General features: G+C 43.0%; 1 protein-coding gene across 1 annotated transcript in view; it reads left to right on the forward strand.

Moving 5' to 3' along the window:
• Nucleotides 1–26,940, forward strand: part of Dnah14 (dynein axonemal heavy chain 14) — a 243,864-nt gene that overhangs the window by 161,131 nt on the left and 55,793 nt on the right. The window contains exons 58-66 of the mRNA XM_075987370.1: nt 2,214–2,395; nt 5,293–5,401; nt 6,627–6,752; nt 8,848–8,942; nt 19,907–20,066; nt 21,476–21,607; nt 21,963–22,058; nt 24,314–24,454; nt 26,549–26,764. Of these exons, the coding sequence (XP_075843485.1) occupies nt 2,214–2,395; nt 5,293–5,401; nt 6,627–6,752; nt 8,848–8,942; nt 19,907–20,066; nt 21,476–21,607; nt 21,963–22,058; nt 24,314–24,454; nt 26,549–26,764 (1,257 nt within the window). The remainder of the gene's footprint in view (nt 1–2,213; nt 2,396–5,292; nt 5,402–6,626; nt 6,753–8,847; nt 8,943–19,906; nt 20,067–21,475; nt 21,608–21,962; nt 22,059–24,313; nt 24,455–26,548; nt 26,765–26,940) is intronic.

A 26,940-nucleotide genomic window follows, 5' to 3' on the forward strand; every position in this document is an offset into this window, starting at 1 on the left:
CATATATAATGCATCCTGATTATTCTCGCCTACCCTCTTTCTTCCCCTCCCACCTCTGTTACTCTCCTCATCTCTACAAACCTCTTTCCCAAGTTCGTGTCTATTTGTTTGTATCTTGTAATTACAGTGTGTGCTATCGTCAGCAGGTTTATCCACTAGTTCTGGTTGGCAACTAAAAGGACTGCATTGTTGGGGGCACCTTTAGGAGCCTCCCTAACAACTCCTTGTGCAAAACAGTTCCATTGGTAAGGATTCTGCAGTCTTCCATGTATTTCATTTGATAATTTTAGTAATTATGTATGTTCTTTGTCAATTTCAGAGAGAGAGAGAGACAGAGAGAGGGAGGGAGAGACAGACAGACAGACAGACAGACAGAGAGAGCGAGAGCGAGAGCGAGAGCGAGAGCGAGAGCGAGAGAGAGAGAGAGAGAGAGAGAGAGAGAGAGAGAGAGAGAGCACCAATTCCTCTCAGCCTAGCTGTCTCACTCTCAACCTTGTCTGTAGATCTATTCTCGAGGCATTAAACTGAAGACCCCAAGGGCCCATCTGACACACAGGGAGTAAAAATCCTGGCAAAAGGAGCTGGAAATGCCCAGAGTCCTGAGACTCAATGTGGGCCTTAGAAAGGGCTGTAGCATGAATAATAAAAACCAGAGACAGAAATCAGGATTCAACCCAAAACCAGAAAAGCAAAGCAGCAAAGTCACTAGAGAAGTCTTACTTCTACCAAGGCTGAGCGACCACAAACTAAGCAGATAGCCTGTCTCTCCTCTCACTTTATATTCCTTCTAATGCTGGGATTAAGGGTGTGAGACTCCCTAGGACTGGGATTAAGGGTGTGAGGCACCACCACCTGGATTTGTTTCTGCATTGATCTTGTGTAGCCCAGGATTGCCTTGAACTCATAGAGATCCATCTGACTCTGTCTCTCAGTTCTGGGATTAAAGATGTGTGTGTGTCACCATTGTCTAAACTCTTGTGGCTTTAGCTTTGCCTCTGATCTTCAGGCAAGATATATTTATCAAAATACAAATAATATACTAATACATTTTCCCTTTGGTCTAAAATTTAAAAAAAAAAAGGAAGACTGTTGTAAGGAGGCTGCTTGTTGGTTCCCGCCTGCTCAGCTCCAAAATAATTACACAGAAACTATAGTGTTTAAATCACTGCTTGGCCCATTAGCTGTTATTGGCTAACTCTTACATCTTAATTTAACCCATCTCCATTAATCTGTGCATCACCACAAGGTCATGACTTATCAGCAAAGTTTCAGCATGTCTGTCTCTGGCAGTGGCTCCATGGCTTCTCTCTGACTCCACCTCCTTTCTCCCAGCATTCAGTTTAGTTTTCCCTGTCTACCTAAGTCCTGCCCTATCAATAGGTCAAGGCAGTTTCTTTATTAACCAATGGTATTCACAGCATACAAAGGGGAATCTCACATCAGAAGACTATAAATAATATAAGGAAAGCTATATACAATAAATACAATAACTATATACAATATATACAGGGAATAAATATATCAACAATGTCTAGTCCAATTGCATTTGACAAATTCAGAGAAAATACTCCATTATCTATCCTATGAGTTCAAAGTTCCTGCCCTGACTTCCTTCAGTGATGGACTCTGATGTGGAAGCATGAGTCAGACCCTTTCCTCCCCAGCTTGCTTTGGTCATGGTTGTTCATCACAGCAATAGTAACCCTAACTAAGACAAGCCCTGACTGCTGATGGGGAGATCAGAGCCCAGGCTGCGACAACACACCTGGCATGTCATTAGTCACTCAGCGTTGTCCCCATCTACCCTATCCATCAGAGCTCGTGTGGTCCTACTGCACCGTTCTGCATCTCAGAAATACTGTGTGTTTAAGTTACTGCCCATTCTTCTCTATTCATGTTCTCTTGTGAAGGCATAAGTCACAAACAATCCCACACCAGTTTGGAATTATGATTATTAGAGAGGTTATTTATTTTAAGGAGGAAAAACTTACAGATCACCATCCCAGACAACAGCCCTCTGCGCAGTCAGGAATGGAGCCTACTTGCCGGAAGCGGAGCTGGAAGCCAAAGTGCGAGCAGAGGGAAGTGGCTGCTTTTTTAAAGGGAGAGAGACCACGCCCCAGTAGGCTGGTATCTCAGCTGCTATTGGCTGAAGGAGTGGAAGGAGCTCCCGCAACACTCTTGTATTCCTCAAAAGCTGTTTTTTTTTTCAGAATATAATAACACAGTTTGCCCCAGTGTGTGTTGAAATCCACAAAAGCATGAAAGATTTGAGCACAAAATTCTTTGAAGATACTGGAAGACACTATTATGTCACTCCCAGTAGCTACTTGAAGTTTCTGGAGACGTTCAGCCACTTTCTGAGCATCAGACAGGAGGCGATGCGGACGAAAAGGTAAGGCTTCGAGTGAAACAGAAATGTGGGCTTTTACAGAAGTGCTCTATTTATTAAACAACAAAAAAAGATAGATACAAATACAAAATAAGGAATTCAAATATCCCTGGGGATGGAGGTGGGTGGTCCTTGGACTTCCCACAGGGCAGGGAACCCTGATCGCTCTTTGGGCTGACGTGGGAGGGGGACTTGATTGGGGGAGGGGGAGGGAAATGGGAAGCGGTGGCGGGGAAGAGACAGAAATCTTTAATAAATAAATAAATAAAACAAATATCCCTGGGGGCCAACACTGTGGTGGATGGTAGGGAGGACTGTGCACCTCCCCTGCATGTGTCTGGAGGCTGCCCCTTCACAGTGAAGCTGACAGATCTGCCAGCGAGAAATGAGTTCTTGTTAGTCAGTTTGTCACCTACGTAGACAGAGGAAGGAAGTGCAGAGTGTCTACTGACACAGCTAATGGCTAGAGCCATCCCTCGTGACTTCTAAGATAATACCAATAGAACTGACCCAGCAACTGCAGCACAGACGGCGAGAACACGTGTCACACTGTGTCACGCTGTGTCACACTGTGTAGGTAGCTATTGTGGCTGAGACTGTCAGGAGAAAACCCATGGCAGGAAGCCTCAGACTTCATTAGATCTCTGTTGTTGTTGCCGTCATTGTTGTTGAAATATCTTTTACATGTTCTCTGAAAATTTCATACTTACATACAGTGTACATCGATCATGCCCACCCACCCCGCTTCTCCCTCACCCACCCGCCAGCCTCCCTCAGCATGTCTTCCCACTGTACCTCATTCCCTCTTCCTTCTCTGTTGTTTTTAAAGAACCCTCTGAGTCCACTTAGTGCTGCTTCCTGCACACTGACTGATCTTGTCGGCCTGAACTTGTGCAGGTGACCGTATGTGCAGTGGGGCCTAAGTGCTGTAGCCATGTCCTGCCCAGAGATAGCCTTTCTCAACACATCTCACAGACCTCTCACCCTCTCTTTTTTATGCTGTTAGGGGTGGAACCCAGGGACCCGGGCATGCTCGGCCAGTACTCTGCCACTAACTTGTACCCACAGCCCGTATATATAACCAGAACCCAGGGGACACTGAGAATCTGTCCTATGGAACCTCCTAGGAAGACAGTAAGTGGCTAGGAATTGGCCTTGTAACATCTACTATAAAAATTCTCACATGCTGGGGAATCCCCGGGGCTTTCTCAGAGTCAGAACTGTCTCAGTCCAGCCTTACCTAGATGGCCTTCGGGCACCTAAGACAAACACTCCAAAACGAGTCTGTCGCAAGCCTATGGTGTGTCCAACTAACAAGTCTTTTAAAGGAAAAGCCACCTCATCAGGTCAGATCCCATTCGGGTTGTCTTATGGAACACTAAATGGGAGTAACTAAAGTGATGAGTCCCACTTAGAGACTAAACCATAGTCAGAATCCTTGTCTGGAGTCAAGCCACGTCACTCATCCAGGTGTCTACAGACACTGTGCCCAAGCTGGCCAGCAGGACTACAGAAACATGATCCTCCGTCACAGCTCACACCGGAAGAGTTAAGTCTGTGTGTGAGGAGCACACCCAAGCCTGGTGTTTGCATAAGAAGTAAGGGTAGTCTCGACCGTATTTTGCTAATTTTATGGATTCGGGGTCAAATTCTTCTTGAGTTTTTGCTAACAACATCCAGTGGGTATAAAAGATTCTGTATCAAATGTAAAACAGCTGGGACAGTCAAAACGCAACCTAAAAAAGCCACCTGTGTTCAAAAGTGGCTCTTGTTCTCCTGCAAGGGGAAGCACCCACCTTCCAGACTGAGATTTCTGTGGTGTGGCAGTTAAATCGAGGTGAGAACAGTCTAGGGAAAGGGCCCAGCTTCTCTCCAGATGGGAGTCAAGAGAGATTAATGGGCCTTCCACTCCTATGTCCAGGATCTGTGGTGTCACCTGTCCCTCTGAAAGACTGTTGCCATCCACTCATGGCCGTGTAACTTGTGTGACTAAGCCCTGTCACAGGCACCTCATGCCCACAGTAAGTTCATTCTCTTCTTACAGCAGCGTGCCGTTTACCAAGCTGAGAAAATCCCTCTTGACTCTTGGTTTTATTTTTGTCATGAATTTTATCAAGTGTGTTGATATATTTTCAGGTGACCAGTTCTGACTTCCCTACTTCACACTATTTATATAGGGTGGCTTATATGTCAACTGACTTTCAAATCCTGAATCGGTCTTGAATCCCTAAAGTATAAACCCTGCTTGGTCATGCTGTGTAGTTTTTTATAAGCTTTTGGTTTTATTTGCTACTGTCCAATTGTGCGTTTTTCCTTCTTCCTAGAGGTTGAGCACCCTTAACCTGGCATCTCACACTTGGAATGATGACAACTGGGCCTCAAAAAACTTGAGATTTTGGAGATTTCAGATTAAGGCTGCTCAGCCAGAACATTCTAAGGTTCCGAACGTGCTCCGTTCAGATGTGGGAGGGTTAGCCTGTGGTGCAGGAGAATTGTCTGTATTCTGTCAATCATGTTAAAATAAACGGTGATTGGCTAGGCAGGAAGTATAGGTGGGACAACCAGGCAGGAAGTAAAGGTGGGGCAACAAGAACAGGAGAATGGTGGGAAGGAGGAAGCCCATTCTTCCCCAGTCCTGCCCAGATCACCGAAGAAACAGGATGTAACCTACCCTGCTGAAAAAGGTACGGAGCCATGTGGCTAACATAGATAAGAATGATGGGTTAAATATAAGCTACAAGAGCTAATAAAAAGCCTGAGCTAATAGGCCAATCAGTTTATAATCTTATGGAGACCTCTGTGTGATTTTCTTTGGGATTTACCGACTGTGGGAACTGGGCAGGACAGAAACCCCAAGAGCAGGCCCTCATGTACAAGCCTGTGCTTTGCTTTCCCCTCAGGAACCGCTTCTACATGGGACTCTCCAAGATCCTGGAAGCCACTGTGTTAGTCACGGACATGCAGGAAGAGCTTTGGATCATTGGCCCTCAAATAGAACAAAAAGCAAAGGTATCATCAATCTTAAATCTGTCCTAAAGATTGTATAGCCAGATCCAGGACAGGATCTGTGACCAGACAAAGGTGAATTGAAACTTCAGCTTTGCCCCAATATAGCTGTGCACTTTGAAGAAATCACATTCTAACAATTAAATATGATCATATATCTTAATTGAAATTACTATGGCTGTGATAAAATGCCATGACTAAAAGCAACTTGGTGAGGAAAGGGTTTATCATCGTCGAAGGAAGTTAGGACAGGAGCTCTAGACAAGAACTGAAGCGGAGCCTGGAGGAGTGCCGCTTACTGGCTGGCTCAGCCCTTATACAGCCGAGGACCACATGCCCGTGGGTGGCACTGCCCACAGTGTGCTGGGCCCTCCCACATCAATCATCAATAAAATGCCCTACAGACTTGACTCCAGACTAGTCCTATGGAAGCATTTTCTTGATTAAAATTTGTTCTTCCCAGATGATCCTAACTCCTATCAAATTGACATATAAACTAACTAGCACCATAACTAATTATAGAAAATTACTAGGTAATTAGTTAAATCCATCAGAAATCTGCTATGGTAATTTGCTGCCTGACACTTATTTTAAAGGCTTATGGGTTTTTTAGTTTGGGGTGTGTGTGTGTGTGTGTGTTGCTAGAGATTAAAATTAAGATCTGACACTAACTGGGCAAGTTCTTTACCACTGTGATATACCCCCAACTCTTGCCCCCCCCCTCTCTCTCTCTCTCTCTTTCTCTCTCTCTCTCTCTCTATATATATATATATATATATATATATATAATTTAATATATATAATTATTTCCTTTCTGAGACTCCAGTGACACCTATGTGAGACCCTTTTTATAAAGTTATTTTTATCTATATGGGTGAATTGCCTGCATGTATGTATGTGTGCCTAGTGCCTGTGGAAGTCAGAAGAGGGCATCAGATCCCCTGGAATTGGAGTTACAGATGGTTGTGAGCTGTCATGTAGGTACTGGGAATTGAACCTGGGTCCTCTGGAAGTGCAGCCAGTGCTCTTAACCACTGAGCCACCTCTCTAGCTCCTTGTCATCTGTCTTGATGTGTATGAAATCATCTTTATGGTAGTCATCCTAATTATTCTGCTACATAGATTTCAGGCTAATTTCTATAAATTATATAGTTATTAAATAAACTAGTTTCTGCTCTAAAGAAGTCATGCCAAAGCTCATTCCAAGAAAAACTGTTTGGTTCATTAGGAAAAAGAAATCCTGATGGAAAAGCTACGGAAAGATTCACAAATAGTTGAAAAAGTTCAAGTACTTGTGAAACAGGATGAGGAGATCGTGGCTGAAGAAATAAGGATTGTGGAAGACTATGCTCAGGTGAGCTGAATTTCAGTGAATCCAGGCTGCCTGGGGCTCTGAACCTCCACATGTCACCGGTGGCAGCCCAATGATGGATACCTTTGGTCCTACCCCAGCAAACATGCCCTGAGCCCCTACTGCAAACAGGAAGCCATTAAGAGAAAGTAGGGAACCCAGCAGCAGGTAGTCCCTTTCCCAGGAAGCTCTGCAGGCTGCACTGGAACTCACGTGAGCCATGCCTCCAGGAGTAGCATCTGCAGAGAGCTGAGAGGCTCTGGGGATGACTGTTTGACCTTGCCAATTCTGTTGTTTACTATGGAAACCCTCTGTCCCTTCTGTCTCTCCCAGTCACAATTTCATGGAGCCAGAGTAGTGAAGTAGGTTAAGTTTGCTCAACTCTAGTCTGATTACTAGCTAATCCTTCTCAAAGAAGCAACCACACATGTTGAAATAAACTGATTGATTTACCAGTTACACCCATGAGCTTCAATCACTGGCTAATCTCCTGAAGCCTAAATCTGTTGTAGAATATTATTTTAAGGTGTGTTACTCTTGTTTATGCTCTGGAACATTTAATGATGCAAAGATGTGTTTGAGTAAATAAATTCACCTGCTGTCTGAAGGCTGCGTCAGCAACTGGCTGATAGACGTAGGGAAGAGCCAGGAGGAGAAGGGGGTTATAAGGCGGGGCAAGCAAAAGCCAGAGGACGTCTTTTGGGAGACGCAGGAGGTGAGTTGCTTGCTATTCAGCCTCTCTAGGAAGCAGGATTCTATCTCAGTCTTTGAATCTTGAGTTCTTTGCGGGGACAGAGATTTAAGTAAATTCTCTTACCAGCTTTGAAAGAGTTGGTGCCTGAGAGAGCAGAATTTCTTCAGGCTGCAGCTCTTGCAGCCTAGCTGCTACTGGTAGCCGCAGAGTTGCAGTTGCTGTCTAGATAGCCGTAGCTTAAAAGGAAGAGGCCAACATAAGTCAGTCCTAGGAAAGGCTTACTACAGACCACAGTGAACGTCAACATAGATTTCAAGTTGTTCTCCAGGTAACTTCAAAAGTATACAGGCTCACTATGTAAGCCCAACAGAACTTGGTGCGTGACACACGCTGGCCTTAAACTCACAGAGCTCTGCCTGCCTCTGTCTCTTCAGCACGCACACCCACACCTGGCTTGGCTGGCTTCTTATCAGAACTGATTAGCTCTTCATTGTTTTTCTTGCTGTTTTATGACATGGTCTCATTGTGTAGCCCTAGCCTGGGACTTGCTCTGTAGACCAGGCTGGCCTCAAACTCTGTGATCCACTGTTGGGAGCAGTGAGACCCCAGATCCTGAATTTCTTGTAATCCCCTGATCTGAGTGCCTACAGCTGCTCTGAGCATGAGACCTTCAGGAGTTCCTGATGGCAGGAGAGTGGTTTCTGGTGGGTTTGGCTGGGGCGTGGCTATCTCTATATAATCTGCCCCTGAACACAATAAAGGGGGCATTCTTGGGGGAATTCAAGGATAACCGTGTCGCTGTCTCTGTGTGTCTATGTACTTTAACCTCCAGCCCCCTTGCCCGAAGCTCATGAACTGGGTGCCAGCGCACAGAGCGCAGACACGGGGGCACCGTGCGCGGCAATCCACCAGACTCTGCCTTCTCAGTGCTAGGACTGTAGGCGCGGGTCACGGTGCCCAGTTCTTAGTCACTGTCACCAGTCCCTCTTGTAACAGAATGTCGTCTCAAAGGGCATCTGTCATACTATGTTGAAACTGAAAGACAAGGCCAAAGCCACTCTGTTTTTTGTTGTTGTTGTTGGTGGTGGTGGTGGTTTTTTTTTTTTTTGAGACAGGGTTTCTCTGTAGCTTTGGAGCCTGTTCTGGAACTAACTCTTATAGACCAAGTTGGCCTCAAGATCCTCCTGCCTCTGCCTCTCGAGTGCTGGGATTAAAGGCGTGCACCACCACCGCCTGGCTCACTCAGTGTTTCTACTTCCCATGTTGCCCATGACAGAAGCATGTGTGCACATGTCTAATCCATACTATAAAAACGCCAAACCACATCTTCCATCAACATTCCAATGATTTGAAGTATGGAACTATATTTGTTCATATATAATGAGGATTATGTCTTCATTACAGAAAACCACCAATGAGCTAAAAAGTGTGCTGCCCGCTTTAGAAAAGGCAATTGTGACTCTGAATGCCCTGGATAAAAGTGATATTTCTGAATTAAGGTGAGTCATTTGTCTCCTTTGAGTGAAAATGCCTCTGAATAGGATAAAAATGTGTGGTAAAAGTCTGCATTCCAATTTTTATTGACTGTTGACTAATTTGTATCCACTTATTACTATAAATTTCTCTTTATGTGTGATATTTATCATGTTATTAGTTTAAGGCATGCCAGTATTTATGGGTCCTTAAGAGAAAATCACCACCCTGCTAAAAGCGTGAGCTATTTGTTATCAACTGAATTGCCATCTCTTCTGTGTAACACTTCACATCCTAGAACAGTAAAGTCCAGCATTATCTGAACTGCAGTTAGAACACAGCGTCGATGCCCCAGCCCTCGTTTCAGGGTGACTCAGAACCCACCAAGGAACATAGGAGACTGCAGTGCTGACACACACCTCAAGGAGGTGCTGCGGGAGCGTTTCTCCCTGATGTCTTTTCCAAACAGTATCCTGGTGTGTGAAGAAAGGGACTGAAGAAAAATAGCCAAGAAAGCCCTGGAAGAAATGAACTATGGCAGGGTACAAAGGCTTGAACCTTTAGATCCTGATCTTAAGTTTTAGGTCATATTTAATTTTTTTTTTTGAGAGAGAGATAGGGTTTTCCTGTGCTGTGTAGCTCTGGCTGTCCTGGAACTCAATCTGTAGACCAGACTGGCCTCAAACTCAAGAGATCTGCCTGCATCTGCCTCCTAAGTGCTGGCTTTAAAGGTATGTGCCTCCACTCCCAGCCTGCGTGGGAATGTTTTTAATTTGAGGCTTCCAAGTCAAGAGTGGAAATCTCTAAATATCCTATCTCCAAGCATGGCAAGTATTGCATTGTTCTTAGGAAATAGTGTCTTAAGGGGCTGGAGAGATGGTTCAGTGGACCCAGGTTTGGTTCCCACTATCCACATAACTCTTAACTATCCATAACTCCAGTTCCAGGGGATCTGACACCATCTTTTGGCTTCCATGAGCACCAGGTGCTCATGTGATGAACAAAAACATACATGCAGGCAAAACACCCATACATGTAAAATAATATTTGAAAAAATTTTAAGACAGTAGTGTTTTAACAAAGGACATGAGAGCACAGGGCAAGCCTACCATCACATTCCTCTGTATGTGCATGCGCTGAAATCACAGGCATGCACTGCTGGGCTCAACTTGTCACATATGGGTGTTGGGAATCTTTAGGCTCAGCAGCAAGCACTTTACCGACTGAGTCATCTCTCTGGCCCCAACCTCATCACATTTGTGACACATTAACAGCAGATAAGAGCCTATCACAGCCAAGTTCATCCACCTAACGCTGATGGCCAAAGGCACAGAGAACAGAAGGCAGCTGAGTTCTCGAGACCCTCATCTGCAAGCTTTCCCTCTTAGTCATTTACTCTCTGTTGGCAAACCTGTTGCGTGCACACCATGTGACAGACTTGTCCTAGGCGCTGCGGTCACCGCAACCACTAGTGGGAAGGAACCCCCTGCTCTGAGCTGACGTTACTGCAGAGTGTTACGGGAGGTCCTCCCACTCCTCCAGCCTATCACCGCTGAGATACCAGCCCATTGGGGCGTGGTCTCTCTCCCTTTAAAAAAGCAGCCACTTCCCTCTCCTCTCTCTCTTCACTTCCTGCTCCGCCGGCGACTAGACTTCCTTCCTGGTTATGCAGAGGGCTGACAGTGATCTGTAAGTTTTTTCCCCTTTAAATAAATACCACCCTATTAATCATAATTCCAAACTGGTGTGGCATTGTTTATGACTTACGTCTTCAATTGACACCCAACGTTTGGTTTTAGAACCGCCGCGGCTTGGCGGGAGCCCTCCCTTCCTCAGCCACCGCCTGTGCCTTGCGGCGGCCTTGGCCTCCCCACGTGGATTTAAACTCCACAGGCCCGCGTAGTCTCTGCCCGCGTGGTTTGCTCTTTTCTGAGTCATTTTTAAATCTCCCTTGCAAGCACAGTTCTTAAGTGGTGCAAACCAGAGCACGTGGTTGCTGAAAGCTGCAACCCCTCAGGGTGACTCTGTCACGTGGAGGCATAAGCGGCTTCCAGGTTGCTCTTCTCTACCCCTGGATTCTGGTTTCTGGTTCCATCTCTGGAATTGATTTAATTACAATTACTTTGTTGAGCAACTTACATTTTCCAGTTTTTAACAAATACTAGGCAGACTCTGAAACAGGACCCTGTTTTCATCGAGACTTGGCAACAGCGCCACCTTCTGGATAATAGGTAATATGGCAGTTTTCGTTCCCAACGCGAATTTTACTGTTCTGGTTACCAATACAATGGGTTATATCATGCAAGGTTTATATGACTATGGGGATAACTTAATTTACTGGTTACTAGGTTTCAGTATTCTTTTGAATATTCTATCATTTAGGAAGATCATGGCACTCCTAAGAACCATACAATCTTTACTAGAAACTCATGCAGGTCAGGAGATTCAGGAATCAAAAGAGACAATAATAAAGACAATAATAAGAAGACTTGAAATGATTGAAGAAATGATTGGAGCTGGTGAACAGAGTAATAAGGCACAAGGACAGGATACAATGCCAACACCAGCTATTAGAACTGGCTTACCCAAGGTTTTAGCGGCATACCCTATACTTAATTCTGACAAAGCGTCAATTTCTAAAGGCTCAAAGGGAGTCAGAGAAGCTAGATGGACGCCAATAGCAATGAATGATCTAAAAGAAATTAAGCAAGCTATTGTTAATTTTGGCTTGCACTCTGCATACGTAAAGGAAATGATAAGGACTTGGGCTTCTAATGCTAGAGCTACCCCCCATGATTTCCATCAGTTAGTGTCTGCAGTTTTAGATAATGGACCTTCCTTGATGTTTGGAATTTATTTCAGAGAAGAATCCAAGCATATGGAACAGCAAGGAAGAGCAAAAGGTATCGAGATTTCCCAAGATCAAATTCTTGGTGCAGGAGAATATGCTGATCCACAGGTCCAAGCTCTTTATGATGATGAAGTACTGTGTCTATGTCACCAAGCAGCTTTAAATGCTTGGAATAGGATACAAGATCCAGCAAAAAGGGTTGAATCATATACCAGAATTAGGCAGGGACAGAGAGAACCCTTTATTGACTTTTTGCAAAGATTAATTAAGGCTCTGGACATAGGGGTAACAGACTCAGAAGCTAGACGAATACTTCTTGAATCTCTAGCTTTTGAGAATGCAAACATAGAATGCAAAAAGATAATTGGGCCTTTAAAGTCTAGATCAGCACCTATGGATGAATGGATTCAGCATACGATGAATGTTGAGACGTTTAGCTATAACAATGAATCTTGGGTAGGAGAAGCAATTTCCACAGCAATGAGGAGACATCAAACTGCCAGGTGTTTTAATTGTGGTAAATTAGGACATCTGAAAAGGGATTGCAGGCACAGAATTTCTAGGAATATTATCTCCTCTGGGAATGACAAAAGTAGGAGACCTAGGCCTTCAGGTATATGTAGGAGATGCGGTAAAGGCCGACATTGGTCCAATAAATGCAGGTCAACAACAGACAAACAAGGCAACCCGATACCATCGGGAAACTCCTTGAGGGGCCTCTCGCAGGCCCCCAAGCCAACAGTGGCCCAGTCATTCCCAGTCACAGTGGAGAGCGTGCCTCACCAAGAAAATTAAAAGCTCCAATTTCTGCTGTAAAAAGTAATACTGGTCTAAATGATGAAATCCGTGTGGAGGATGAGTCAAAAAAACCCAGTTGGACAGAGTAAACATATATTTTGGCAGACTTCTATTAATGATCAAAGACCAAAGCTAAGAGTCTGTATAAATGGCACTTTTATTGAAGGCTTATTAGACACAGGTGCGGATGTAAGTATCATTACGCCAGAATCTTGGCATCCGAATTGGCCTCTTCAAGAGGTAGATGTTCAGTTCCTGGGAATTGGAACCCTATCTCGTGTAAAACAAAGCACAAGATGGGTTGAATGCATAGGGCCCAAAGGGCAAATAGGAAGACTAAGGCCATATAAAGCCAATATTGCCATAAATTTATGGGGCCATGACCTGCTACAGCAATGGAATACCCAGATTAACATTCCTGTAGTTCCAGGAACTCATAATTCTGGGAAGTATATGATGAGGTATTATGGGAAAAGGTCACCAGCCATTCAGGCTGTACAAGAACATACAGCAAATACCAAACCTTTAGAGGTACCAACATCCCTACCTTTAAAATGGCTAACTGAGAAGCCAATATGGATCAAACAGTGGCCTCTAGCTGAAGATAAACTACAGGTATTGGAACAGCTGGTGCAGGAGCAACTAGATGCTTACCACATTGAAGAATCAACCAGCCCTTGGAATTCTCCTGTGTTTGTTGTAAAAAAGAAATCTGGTAAATGGAGAATGGTGACAGATCTAAGAGCTGTCAACAAAGTAATTCAACCTATGGGCCCACTACAGTCTGGAATTCCTTTGCCTTCTCTGTTACCAAAAGGATGGCCTCTTATAGTTATTGATTTGAAAGATTGTTTTTTCACTATACCATTACAAGAAAAGGATAGAGAAAAATTTGCCTTCACAGTGCCTACTTATAATAATTCTCAGCCTAATAGGAGATATCAATGGACTGTCCTCCCACAGGGTATGCTCAATAGTCCTACACTGTGCCAATATTTTGTAAGTAAGCCATTGGAAATAATTCGTAAACAATTCCCCAAGTCCATCATTTATCATTACATGGATGACATCTTGTTATCTGATTCAAATAAAGATACTTTAGAAAGGATGTTTGAAGAAGTAAAGAAAGTCTTGCCTAGGTGGGGATTACAAATTGCCCCTGAAAAGATTCAAAGAGGAAACTCTATTAATTACCTAGGTTACAGAATAGGGTTAGAGAAAATTAAAACGCAAAAGGCACAAATTAGGAGAGACCAGTTAAAGACTCTTAATGACTTCCAAAGATTGTTAGGAGACATTTCCAGTCTACGACCAGCTGTTGGGATAACACCTGATCTAATAGTTCATTTAAACAAAACCTTAGATGGTGATAAAGATTTGAATAGTCCAAGAGAACTGACAGCTGAAGCAGAAAAGGAACTGACAGTGATTGAGGAAAAATTACAGGAGGCACATGTGGATAGGGTGAACCCAAATCTTAGCTGCATCCTAGTCATATTGCCTTCCAGAATTTCTCCTACAGGGATTCTAATGCAGAGGGAAGATATTATTTTAGAGTGGATATTTATACCTAATAAACCAAGTAAAAAATTAAAAACTTATGTGGAAAAAGTCTCTGAATTAATTATAAAAGGTAAGCTGAGACTTCGTCAACTAGCAGGTATAGACCCAGCAGAAATTATAGTGCCTTTTACTACTGAAGAAATAAAAAAGTTATGGGAAGACAATGAACCGTGGCAAAGAGCTTGTGCTAATTTTTTGGGAGAAATTAATAGCAACTATCCCAAAAGTGGTAGACTTAACCTTATAAAAAGAACTTCTTGGATTCTTCCTAGAATTGTACGTGATGCTCCAATAACTGGAGGCCATACGTTCTATACTGATGCAAATAAATCAGGGAAAGCAGGTTACAAGTCAGATGAATTGAGTAAGGTGGAACAAAGCCCTTATAATTCTGTCCAGAAGGCAGAATTATATGCCATTCTTATGGTGCTAAGGGATTTTAAGGAACCTCTTAATATAGTTACAGATTCACAATATGCAGAAAGAGTTATCTTGCATATTGAAACCGCTGAATTTATACCAGATGACACAGAGTTGACTTCATTGTTTATCCAGGTACAAGACATAATCAGGAACAGGCTTTGTCCGATGTACATAACACAACACACATCCGGTCCCATACAGGTCTGCCTGGTCCTCTAGCCCAAGGCAACGCTGAGATTGATCAATTATTGATTGGAAGTGTGTTGCAGGCCTCAGAATTTCATAAGAAGCATCATGTCAATAGTAAAGGCCTAAAGAAAGAATTTTCCATTACTTGGCAACAAGCTAAGGACATTATAAAGAGATGTCCTACTTGTTCTTTCTATAATCAAACACCGTTGCCTGCAGGGAGTAACCCAAAGGGCACTAAGAGAAATGAAATCTGGCAGATGGATGTGTTCCACCTTATGGAATTTGGTAAATTAAAATATGTACACCACACCATAGACACGTATTCAGGTTTTCAATGGGCTACTGCCCTAAGCTCAGAAAAGGCTGATTCAGTAATCACACATTTATTGGAAGTTATGGCCATCATGGGTATACCTGCGCAAATAAAGACAGATAATGGTCCAGCATATGTATCTAAGAAAATGAAACGCTTTTTTGATTATTATAATATAAAACACATTACAGGTATACCAAATAATCCTACAGGTCAGGCAGTTATAGAAAGATCAAATCGTACTATAAAGGATATGCTGAACAAACAGAAAGGGACCGAAAATACCCCCAGAAATAGATTACATAATGCTTTATTAACCTTGAATTTTCTTAACGTTAATGAGAAAGGAACGACAGCAGCAGAAAGACATTGGATAATGGAAAAGTCTGCTGAACTAAATCAACCGATTTCTTTCAAAGATGTGCTGACCTCTCAGTGGAAGCCAGGAGATGTGCTACGTTGGGGAAGGGGTTTTGCTCTTGTTTCCACAGGAGAAGAAAAATTGTGGATACCATCAAAATTAATAAAGTTTCGATTTGAAGAGGAGAAACCTCTTGGAAAGGAGAAATGACAACTCATCCACAATGATGATATTCATACAGGTGGTAAGAAAAACATATAGAATAGGGCAGGGTTCTGTTCTTATCTCCACAGGAAAACACTCATCTTTGAGAAATTCAAGGGACCCTGGATGTTTGGATACTGACAGATGGAAAAATACCTGCCCGATAGGAAATATCAAGAAAACTGAATGGGTTGTGTAAGTAATATTAAACCATATTTCTAAATTTATAAAGCTGGTTTTGAAGTTGGACTCTGGCTCAGTCCCTCTCCAATTCCAAGCCTGTTAGTAAGAGAAAAACCCAGAGTTTCTGGAGTTTCTGTCTCATGTCAAGAGCCATAATGTGGGACAGAAAGAAATATGAGTTTAGAAAACATCTTTGCTTTTCTTCATATCTATCATACTTTTCATTGAATATATCTATCATGTCTTTCATTGAATATATATATATATATGTCTATATGATTAATGTTTAAGTTTTTCATAATGAACAATGAGTTTTTCCTGAAGTGACATTTGAAGTTTCCAGGAAGAAGATGGGGCCCCATAACAACAACTCCACCTGGTTGATATGACGTCATGATACTGATAGCGCTACTACAAGACCTACTTTGGGTACCAGCTGCACAAGACAGTTCCAACTTGGTTAGCTGAAATGGTGCACATCTTATACAACATTTTGGCCAGACCTGCACAAAATACTCAGAGACTATTGGCAATATTAAAAGACATTGATCTTGAAATTTAACCATCATTTTACTTTAACAGGATCCCCCAGAAAGAACGTTGCCCCCATGACAGCTGGAAGTAATTCTAGAGGACGACGTCCCCTCTCCCAGTAAAGTTTGCCCTTGGGTTTAGAGACATCATTTAGGGGTTGATTATAATTAGTATACGATTGAGGGTTGGGGTAGGAATTTTATAAGCTCAGGGATCATTTTGAAAAAAAAAGAGGGATGATGGAATAATAGATTTGTGATTGTGAGTTACTGTTTTTAGACAAATATATTGGTATAGATTCTTGTATATTGATACAAAGTTAAATTATATTGACTATTGTATGCATGCATGTTTCTACCTCTGTTTAAAATATTTTTATGAATTGACATATATTGTATTGATATATATATATTGTATATATTTACCATATTGCAGTGTACATTTCTACCTCTGATTAAGATACTTATATAATGTTTGTGTATTGATATATATTTACCTACTGCCATGTATATTTGTACATTGTTTATATTTGGAGGTCATTGTCCTCATTTGTTTCACAGTCGTTTATTGTCTTAGTCTTTAAGTTAGATAGATACTGAGAATTATATAGACTAATAGTCATCTAAGTTTGTCATTTATAATTAGATTAATCAGGTTCTTTAGATATATAGAGATTATACTCAGTATAGATAGATAATCTTCAACTTCTTCAAAGAGCTGTAGAAAATGGCCTTTAATCTAACTCAGAGTTTTGTGGTAGTGAGACACAATTGCTCCTGGCAACACCACTCTATTCCCGAGAGAATGTTGAGCACCAAAGACACTCCACCTGGAGCCTTTCTTTTTAGCAGAACTGGCCTTTGGGCAAAGAAATGCCCGTACCTCAACCACTGACAAAGATACAGAGCATGCATCAATGGATAAAACAGGACTGTCATATCCTGCCAAGACAGGGTAAGATAGTTTTGAAAAGTTGCTTGCCTTTGAAAATGGTATGTCAGTTATGTTAGGCCTTAGCCAAAGTTGGTTGCTTCAACGCTGCTAATGTGACTTTGGGTGATTGCCTAGGTAGCTAGTTGTCTCTGTGATTTGTTGCATGTTTTGGAAGTTGTTTTACTGAACTTCCTAATTAACCAGGTAACATTATTTCCCTTCTCAGATCTTTGATGGGGTTGAAGACTATATAGATGTAGTTACTTTTCTCTCATGACTTGGCCAAGTTATTTATTATACAAGACCTAAGCTAGTTAGAATAGGATATTTGTACTTATTGTATATAATTTCATAGTAGGTTTAGAACTCTCTTATTTAAACAAAAGGGGGAGGTGTTACGGGAGGTCCTCCCACTCCTCCAGCCTATCACCGCTGAGATACCAGCCCATTGGGGCGTGGTCTCTCTCCCTTTAAAAAAGCGGCCACTTCCCTCTCCTCTCTCTCTTCACTTCCTGCTCCGCCGGCAACTAGACTTCCTTCCTGGTTATGCAGAGGGCTGACAGTGATCTGTAAGTTTTTTCCCCTTTAAATAAATACCACCCTATTAATCATAATTCCAAACTGGTGTGGCATTGTTTATGACTTACGTCTTCAGCAGAGAAGAGAGTGCTGTTTGGCAGAAGGACGGGCAGCTGTGTGGCGAAAGCATGGCAGAGGAGTAGGAAACACACGCATCTTGGAAGTGTGTTCTCTGGTTTTCAGGAGCTGTGAGATAACGGAGGTGGCAGGAAAAGGGAATGCAGACAGAGGGGCTTTTCACAGTGTCACTAGAGGCCACGCCATCCCCAGCATCGCCCCCAAACAACCTGTACTGTGTGACTTCCTTCCAGAAAATCCTTTTCATTTAACTTTTGTTCTGGTAGGTATTACAGAAGAGCTCAAACACCCAGTAATTTTTTTGTATTATTAATTTTAAATATGTATCCGTTGAGGGGGCAGGATGTGTACACCTGAGTGCAGGTTCCCATGGATACCAGAGCATCAGCTCCTGTGAAGTGACAGGCAGTTGTGAGCCACCCAGTGTGGGTTCTGGGAAACAAACCTAGATCCTGTGCAAATACAGCGCGTGCTCTTAACCACCAAGCCTTCTCTCTCCAGTGACCATGTTTCAAGAACAGTGAAGCACTGCCTGGAGTCCTGCCACTTTCTCCTGAGTTTCCATCAATGCAGCAGGGATGGCGGGTGAGGGTCTGAGTGGGCAAACACAGAACAGTCACACTGAAGGTCCCAGCCCAGCGACGATCATTCTCACACTGGGAAATCCCTTTCCTCTGCCTTGGGATGGCAAGCGCTGTATGGACCAGCATTCCCTTCGTTCTTTCCTATACTTGATTGCTCATAAAGAGACTCCCTTCTGATGTTACTAATGTAGCTAGAAACTGGTTGGGACACAACCAAAAGTGATTTGCAATGTTCCAGTCATGATCCTTTTATTCTAACTGTAGAAAGAGATCCCAACATATCCCTCTGCCCCAAAGTTTTTTGTAGTAGGGAGAGCTGCGGGGCTACGTTCCTGGCACCCGGCGCCCGCACAGCTAGCTTTACCCGAAATAATTACACGGAAACTGAATTCTTTTAAACACTGCCTGGCCCATTAGTTCCAGCCTCTTATTGGCTAGCTCTTACATATTGATCTAACCCATTTCTAATATTCTGTGTAGCACCACGAGCTGGCTTACCAGGAAAGATCTTAACCTGCGTCTCTCTGGAGTGGGAGAATCATGGAGACTCTTGACTCGGCTTTCTTTCTCCCAGCATTCTGTTCTGTCTACTCCGCCTACCTAATTTTCTGTCCTGTTAAAGGGCCAAGGCAGTTTCTTTATTTAACCAATGAAATCAACACAAAAGACTCCCACATCATTTTTTCTACCAGTAACCTTAGCGCTGCAGTGAGGATAAAGAGAAGTCACAAGATAAGCATAGGGATAGTCAGGGACAGTCCTTAAATCTCAAGGGCAGGGCTGATTTGTGTGTGCACATACGTGCACAACGTCTCTGTGGCATGGTCATCAGAAGGTCAACTAGAAAGACACAGGAAGGTTCCTGGATTAAAATGAGTCTGCAGTGGGTACTTTTGTAACCAAAAGAATTAGTCTCTAACTCAAATGATTTTCAGATTTTGAATTTTATGCATTTAGTCTTCCTAAAGCAAAGATATCCGTGTACTAAAGACATTCATTTTTTAAAAAAATAATCAAATAGTAAAATACCTCTATGTTGACTGGCGCTCCTTATCAGAATGCTCGTTAAAAACATGTATGCATGCATGGTGTCTCTTGTATGGGAAAACTGGACTTAGCTGTGTGCATGACTGCATGCCTCTGTGTGTGTCTGTGTGTGTATGAGGGGGGGATGAAAGCAGAAGGGTGATATTTGTAAAAAGGAGGGGGGCCAGTGGGAGAGGAGACAGGACACAAAAGGGCATTGGGAGAGAGTAAGAGCAAACTGCAAATGACACATAGGAAAATTTCATAATGAAGCCCATTGTTTTGTAGGCTCTCTGAACCATGTGGTGTAGATAAAGTCTAAAAGACTGTGTATGTAATGATTTTCATCATGCTCCCCTGTCTTTCAGAGTGTATACACGCCCCCCTTTCCTTGTCCTGACGGTCATGAATGCTGTGTGTATCCTTCTACAGAAGAAACCTAACTGGGCAACAGCCAAACTTCTGCTTTCCGAAACCAGCTTCCTAAAGAAACTGATTAACCTGGACAAGGACAGCATCCCTGATAAGGTGAAACACTGAGAGCTAGCGAGCACATGGTGGGTGTGTCCCATCTCTACAGTCTACAGACTCCAGCAGAAGTGCTAACAGTGGTTATGAATTACAAGTGAAAATAAAAAGGGATTTAAGAATGAAATATATTGCAGGTGGAAGACAGAGCTAAGAGAGGGGAGCTAGCAAGATGATAAAGGGGTAAAGGCATTCATCACCAAGCCTGACAACATGAGTCTGATCCCCAGAATCCACATAATAGGAGAGAACTGACTCCCACAAGTTGTCCAAAGACAACCTCATGTGTGCCCTGGTACATATGTTTGCACGCGCACACACATGCACACACTTAATACATACTAAAACAAGAACAGGAGAGCACAGTTTTCTTATGAAAGTGTTCTTCTACAATCCTCATTTTAAACATTAGCAGCTAATCATACTTAACCAGCAAGTTATGGTAGTCTGTGCCACTGGGAAGCACAGAGTTATGGTAGTCCGTGCCACTGGGAAGCACAGAGTTATGGTAGTCTGTGCCACTGGGAAGCACAGAGTTGCACACAGGAAAGATGAAGTTTTGGGCAGAATGCCAGTGGTGGTACTCATTCATGAATTAATATAACAATTTGTTCTCTAATGAATAACAAATATGGTCCCCTGTGGCTTTATTTAAATACATCTAAAAAGAATCACTCTTATAAAACAGTAATTAAAAGCCTAACAGCTTCAAAACAATCAGAACGTATTAATAGTGGCAGGTTAGGAGGAACCACCAACATCTGAGTTATTCAGGAAAGTGGTGGTGTTCCCAGGCAAGAGAAGAGATGCCTAACCAGAAAGCAGGAAGGAATCCAAATCTAAGAAAGAGGCTATACCATTTATGGCTCATAAAGGCAGATAAGGAATTCTGTATACTTAACTATAAAATAAATAGCATTATTAAGCCAATAGACCACTTGGGGGCAGGACATCATCCCCTCACAAAAGAGTGCACCAAGGGATTGAAGGGAGAAGTTCCTTTTAAATATTAGCAAAGTCACTGCGACAGTGACAGATATTTAGTAGAAAGACTCCCTCTGGTGCCCAACATGGGGCTCAAACCCACAACCCTGAGATTAAGAGTCTCATGCTCTGTTGACTGAGATAGATAGGAGTAAGTAGCTGGCTGTTTTGCTTTTCTGATCTTCAAGTTGAACCCCAATATCAGTCTCTGAATTTTTATTTATTATGCCATATTTAGTGCCCAATGTGGGGCACCAACACGTGGGACCAGGCAGGAGAGAAACTTCTGTCAACATCCCTCCATCTACAGCCACTTTGAACCCTAGGTACAATTGTAATGTCTTCAGTTGAGGTAGAGGGAAATCATCCTTAGGGGAATTAATCATTCATTCTAACGTACATTGCATGTAATACATTCTCCCTAGGTGTTCCTGAAGCTCAGGAAGATCTTAAATTTGCCTGATTTCAATCCCAAAAAGATTGCTCTGGTTTCTGTGGCTTGTTGCTCCATGTGTCAGTGGGTTATAGCCTTGAATGACTACCACGAAGTTCAGAAGGTACTCCTTGCCTCCTCTGTCCCTGTGATCTGCAGGGGACACCACAGCTCCTAGAGTAATTTGTAGTTAGCAGAGCTCGGGTCCCTCTGTAAAAAGAATGCCTGCTGACTTTCACACATTTACATATGCTGAGCTAATCCCATAGATTCTTTTAAATATTTTATGAAAGCTATGCTACATTTCTGTTTTTTTGATTTAATCTTTTGTCCATAGCAAATTGTATCCCTTATGTGCATATATCAAATTCCAGGAAATTTTATCTTAAAGACTGATATCTATAAGTGTCTCTCAAGCACAAGACATTTTAAACCATAAGCCTAACTGTTTAACCCCTGGATGTTTGACCCCCGTGAAGGTGGTGGGCCCTAAGCAGGCACAAGTGGCTGAAGCTCAGAAAGTCCTTCGAATCGCAAAGCAAAGGTTGTCTGAAAAACAAAGAGGTTTGCAACTGGTAAGCTTTGGGGTCCTAAGTTTTTGTTTTGTTACTTGTTAAATCCTCACTGCCTTTAAGAAGTATATAACATTGCCAAGGAAAGTCAACCAGTACCTCAGGGGTGAGGGTATTGCTCAGAATGTTGTCTGGTAGCATGTCGGCCTGAGAGCCCACCCCCAGCACGGCAAGGGCGGGGTGTGGAGAAGCCATTGTCTCAGTAGAACTTAGTAACCAAAAATAATGGTCCAGTTAGGAGACCGATTGTGAGGACTAAGTAAATAATACAGACGTGACATGTGTTAATTATCTTCATATAATACCGTCTCAACACCTTTCTCTCTTTGTAACTTCAGTGTATTAAAAGTTTAACCAGTATCAGCTGGGCAGAAGTGGCACACGCCCAAGCTATAGTTGACTCCATTGGCTTTATACCTTTTATGGGAATGTCCTCCTGTTGTATACTTTCTTCTGTTTCAAATATGTACCCTCTGTCCATCAGGGCCATAATGGAGAAAATACTTCTGAAAATTGTAGAGAACTCTGGGAAACAGGCCTAGACCTCAGTAATCACCCATGCCCTCATCAAAGCACCCCTTATGAAGTCTAGTGCCCAGCACATGCCTGTATGTTGAATTTCATGGATATGCCCTGTACTTGAATAACTGCATCTTAAGTAGTGAGGAAGATGGGAGAAATGCAGCGAGGACAACATCTCCAAGTGTTAACAAGAGGCTGCAGGGACGGCAGAGATGGGTCATCATTACTCTTCCAGAGAACCTGAGTTCCAGTCCCAGCTTCCATGTCAGTCAGCTTCAGGGGATCCCATGCTCTCTTCTGGCCCTCATAGGCACCTGCATGGATGTGCACATACCTACATACACACACACAAATACACATGCACAATTAAAAATTAATCCTACCACAGAACTGTATCTCCAGCCCATAATATATAATATTTTACAAAATAATTCTTTTATATTTAGTTTCATACTTTTATAAAGATAATAAGGAAAAATTACAGATCAAACTAAATACAATTCTGTATATACTATTATAACATGTATATATAAAATGTTATATAATTGTATATCATGCCTGCACAATTATATCTATATATATTTATATATCCATGCCATATTCAAGATTCTATGCTAAACCCTCTTATTAGCTTATTATTTCAAAAATCTGGCATAATCAAATTAACTTTTTTGACTCTTGATTTGGTCCATAGCCATTTGACCAAAGCAGCATGCTTTGGGTCCATGGGACACAGTACAGCGTGGTGGAAGGGGGGGGGGGCTTGTTCAGTGCACTGTAAATAGGAAGCAGGAAGGAGTGGTAAGAAGGAATGGGGCCTTGACAACCCCTCAAAGGGCATGCTGCCAACGATGTCACTTCCTTCCACTAGGACTCACCTGCTGAAGCTTGTGACCCCTCCTAACTGCTGCATGTTGGGGAACAGGCCTTCAGCACATGGGCCTGTGCAGAATATTTCGTACGCAAACCTTAACAGCAGCGAAGAGTGTTTCCTGTAGGTAATGGAGGGGCCTTCTCAGACTTACTTCATCCCTCCATCCTGACTCGTTTATTCCTCAGATCTGCTCGGCATATTTGGAGTGGGAAAAGTTCAGCCATTTTCTTTCTTCTATTTCTTTATTTTGGAAACAGAAGCCTAAGATGTGCTCTCTTCATAGCTGAGGATGACCCTGGACTTAGGCCCCTCAGTCCTCTAGCTCCAGAGTGTAGGCTTGTGAGCCGATGCACCTGGTTTTACACAGCACTGAAGATCAAACCCAGAGAGTCTGCAGCATGGCAAGCATGCCACCAGCTGAGCTACGTGCCCAGCCCTCGGGCATGTTCTTTAGAGAATACCTTAGTTAGGACATAGTTATCCTTGTGAACAGATAAATTAGAAAACGATGACTCTGCCCATGCCACCAGCTGAGCTACGTGCCCAGCCCTCGGGCATGTTCTTTAGAGAATACCTTAGTTAGGACATAGTTATCCTTGTGAACAGATAAATTAGAAAACGATGACTCTGCCCATGCTTAGGACTGCAGGAAGGGTTTCTGCAGAAAGCAGGCGGCTTTTCACGGTACTCCAGGGCTGAGAGACCTGCTTGCTTCTGTGCGTACATCTCATTCATGTAGCCTATGTAGGGAGCTTTTCTAGGCTGTAAAAGGGAAGTGGTTGCACGCTAAGGCAAGAGAAATGTCAGACAAGTGTAAACCAAGAAAGAGAGACGTTTTCTCAATGATGAGTTTGTCTTTCAGGTTGAAGAACATTTACATTTTTTACACACATCCTACAAAGATGTTGTTGCTGAGAAACAACAGCTGGCTTATCGGAAGAAGCTGGCCACCAAGCGGCTGCAGTGCGCGTCCATCCTGCTCACTGTCCTGGAAGACGAGAAGGCATGGCTTTCCTTAGCTTCTAATCTCCTTTCCTAGTTCCCAAGGCATCTGCTTGCCCTCCTTGCCCTCCGCTCCTTTTAATCACACACCTAGAACTGCTTCTGTATCCCACTGCCCAGAAAGATCTAGATAAGAGTAAGAGTCCTACTCCAGTAAAGCAGAAGAATCCTGTCCACTTGTTGGTCAGGGCTCTTCTCTCCTGTTGCCAAGAAGAAGACAGCAGCACACTTCTCTGTGATGGGGGCAGGGCTTTCAGTGGCCACATTGTGAGGTTCCCCCCCACCATGCCTGGAAGAATGCAGGTAGAGTATAAGGATGTAGACAAAAGAGAAAAGCCGGCATTAGAACAGAAAGCGAAAACCTTTTGTTCTGTTGGTCTGAGTCCTTTTATCTGATTTTTAAATTTTTCTAATTCGCTCCTAATAAGCTGGCTAAAATCTCGGTTTAGTTACGCCTCACCTACCCCAAAGGATATTGCAAAATCCTAAAGATAACTTTGTTATAATTATTTGAGGGAATATATTGTAGAAGGCTCTTCAAAGACAGCAATGGGATTGTGGGATAAAGTCTTACCAACCAGAGGGAGACTGCTGTTCTCAAAACTTCACTGATGTCCCTAAGAGTCCAGTGACTTCTGGGGGCAGAGGAGCACCAGCATTACTCCTGGCCTTTGACTCCTAGAGAGGTGAATGTCTGTTAGCCGTGCTCTGTCCAGCGACCAACCAAACACACAATGCTCTCCACACTCCAACTTCCTCCTCTAAACATGAAATCAGTGGCATTTTTTTTAATTTTGTTTATTTATTATTTTGTTTATTTTGAGATAGGGCTCACTATGTAGTTCTGACTGGCCTTGAACTCACACAGGTCCACCTGTCTCTGTCTCCCTGCTGAGACTAAAGATGTTTGTCACTATGTCCGACTCGATGGCATTTTTTTAATGGGATGGTAAAGTGCCAAGTGAGAGTTTCACAATAAAGTGTCCATTGAGAATGTATTCAGCAGATGGTGAGCATGGGATGATAGAGCATCAATAACAAAATGTGATCTTGTTTGCTTGTTTTATGTGACCAGTTCTCATGATGCAGCCAAAGCGGGCCTTGGCCTCATTAACAGAAAACAGTTCCTTGGCAGGGGCAGGGTAAGATTTTTTTTTTTTGTAGTGAATTTTTTTGTTTTATCTAGATGAGACCTTCTCCAGATCTCAATCAGAAACAGTATTGCCAGGTAGTTTCCAGCAGTGGGTGATAAAAACCCCTAGTGAATCCATCTTGGGGCTCTGTCGCCCTTGCTGGCCTGGAATTGATGGCTGCACTCCTGAGTCAGCCTCTCGAGTGCCAAGTTTGCAGGCCGGTGCCACCACGCCCATCCTGGCCTTATACAACCTGAGAGTGGTCAAAGTGATGGCCATTATAGATCTGACACAGGGACTGTTCATTTTCAGATGATCTCACGGGATTAGGCTAGGGAGGGAACTCGGTGAGGAAAGTGCTTGCCTCATAAGGATGAGGAACTGAGTTTGGGTCCTCAGCACCCATGTAAAAGTATATCAGTCCCCCAGGACTGAAGGGAAGAAACCGGCGGGTCCTGGGGACTTGCTGGCCAGCTAGGATAGCCCCAGTTGGTGAGCTCCAAGTTCAGTGACCTTGTCTCCAAAAAATTAAATAATAGCAATAGGAGTAGGTTAGGGAGGTTGCTTAGTGGGTAAGAACACTGCTGGGTGAGCATGAGAATCTAAGTTCAGGTCCCCCAACAATCACGTAAAAAGCTGGGCATGGCTGTTGCGCAGGCATGTAACCCCAGCACTGTAAGGGACAGAGGAGGATTGCTGAGGGTGTTTTGGCCATCAATCTAACCAGGTTCAGTAAGAGACCCTCAAGGGAATATTGGAAGAGAGTGATGGAGCAGGACACTTGAGGTCCTCCTCTACCTCTACTGCAAGCCTGCACCTGCACACCCAAAACAGTCAAATAAGGTGGACACTAGAGGAGGATGCCCAGTGTGTGCATGCCCACACAGATATCTACCACACACATAACACATAAATATTTAAGGAATTGTCAACTCAATAAACTGAATTCTTTTAACATTTAGATTCGATGGCAACAAACAATCAAGGAAATAGACAAAAAGCTGAAAGGCATCTGCGGTGACATACTTCTTTCCTCCGCGTCCATTGCCTACAGCGGAGTCTTGACGCCAGAGTTCCGCCAGCCAGAGATGCAGAAATGGGAGGGCTTCTGCACTCAACACAAGATTTCCTTGTCATCCAAATTTTCCTTAATGGAAGTGATGGCAGAAAAAAATGAGGTAGTAGCATAATTCTATTATCCAATTAAGTGACTTGTTGGTGGTTGGTGTGCAGGAGGGTGTGTTGGGCATGGATGTTTTCCCTAAATCACAGTGACAAGTGAAAATACTGAAGCCTTTTATTCTTTAACTTGTAGATTGAACACCTCTATTTGCCATATCTCTCCTGTTTCTCA

Source organism: Microtus pennsylvanicus, chromosome 10 (genome assembly GCF_037038515.1).
Source record: "Microtus pennsylvanicus isolate mMicPen1 chromosome 10, mMicPen1.hap1, whole genome shotgun sequence".
NCBI lineage: Eukaryota > Metazoa > Chordata > Mammalia > Rodentia > Cricetidae > Microtus > Microtus pennsylvanicus.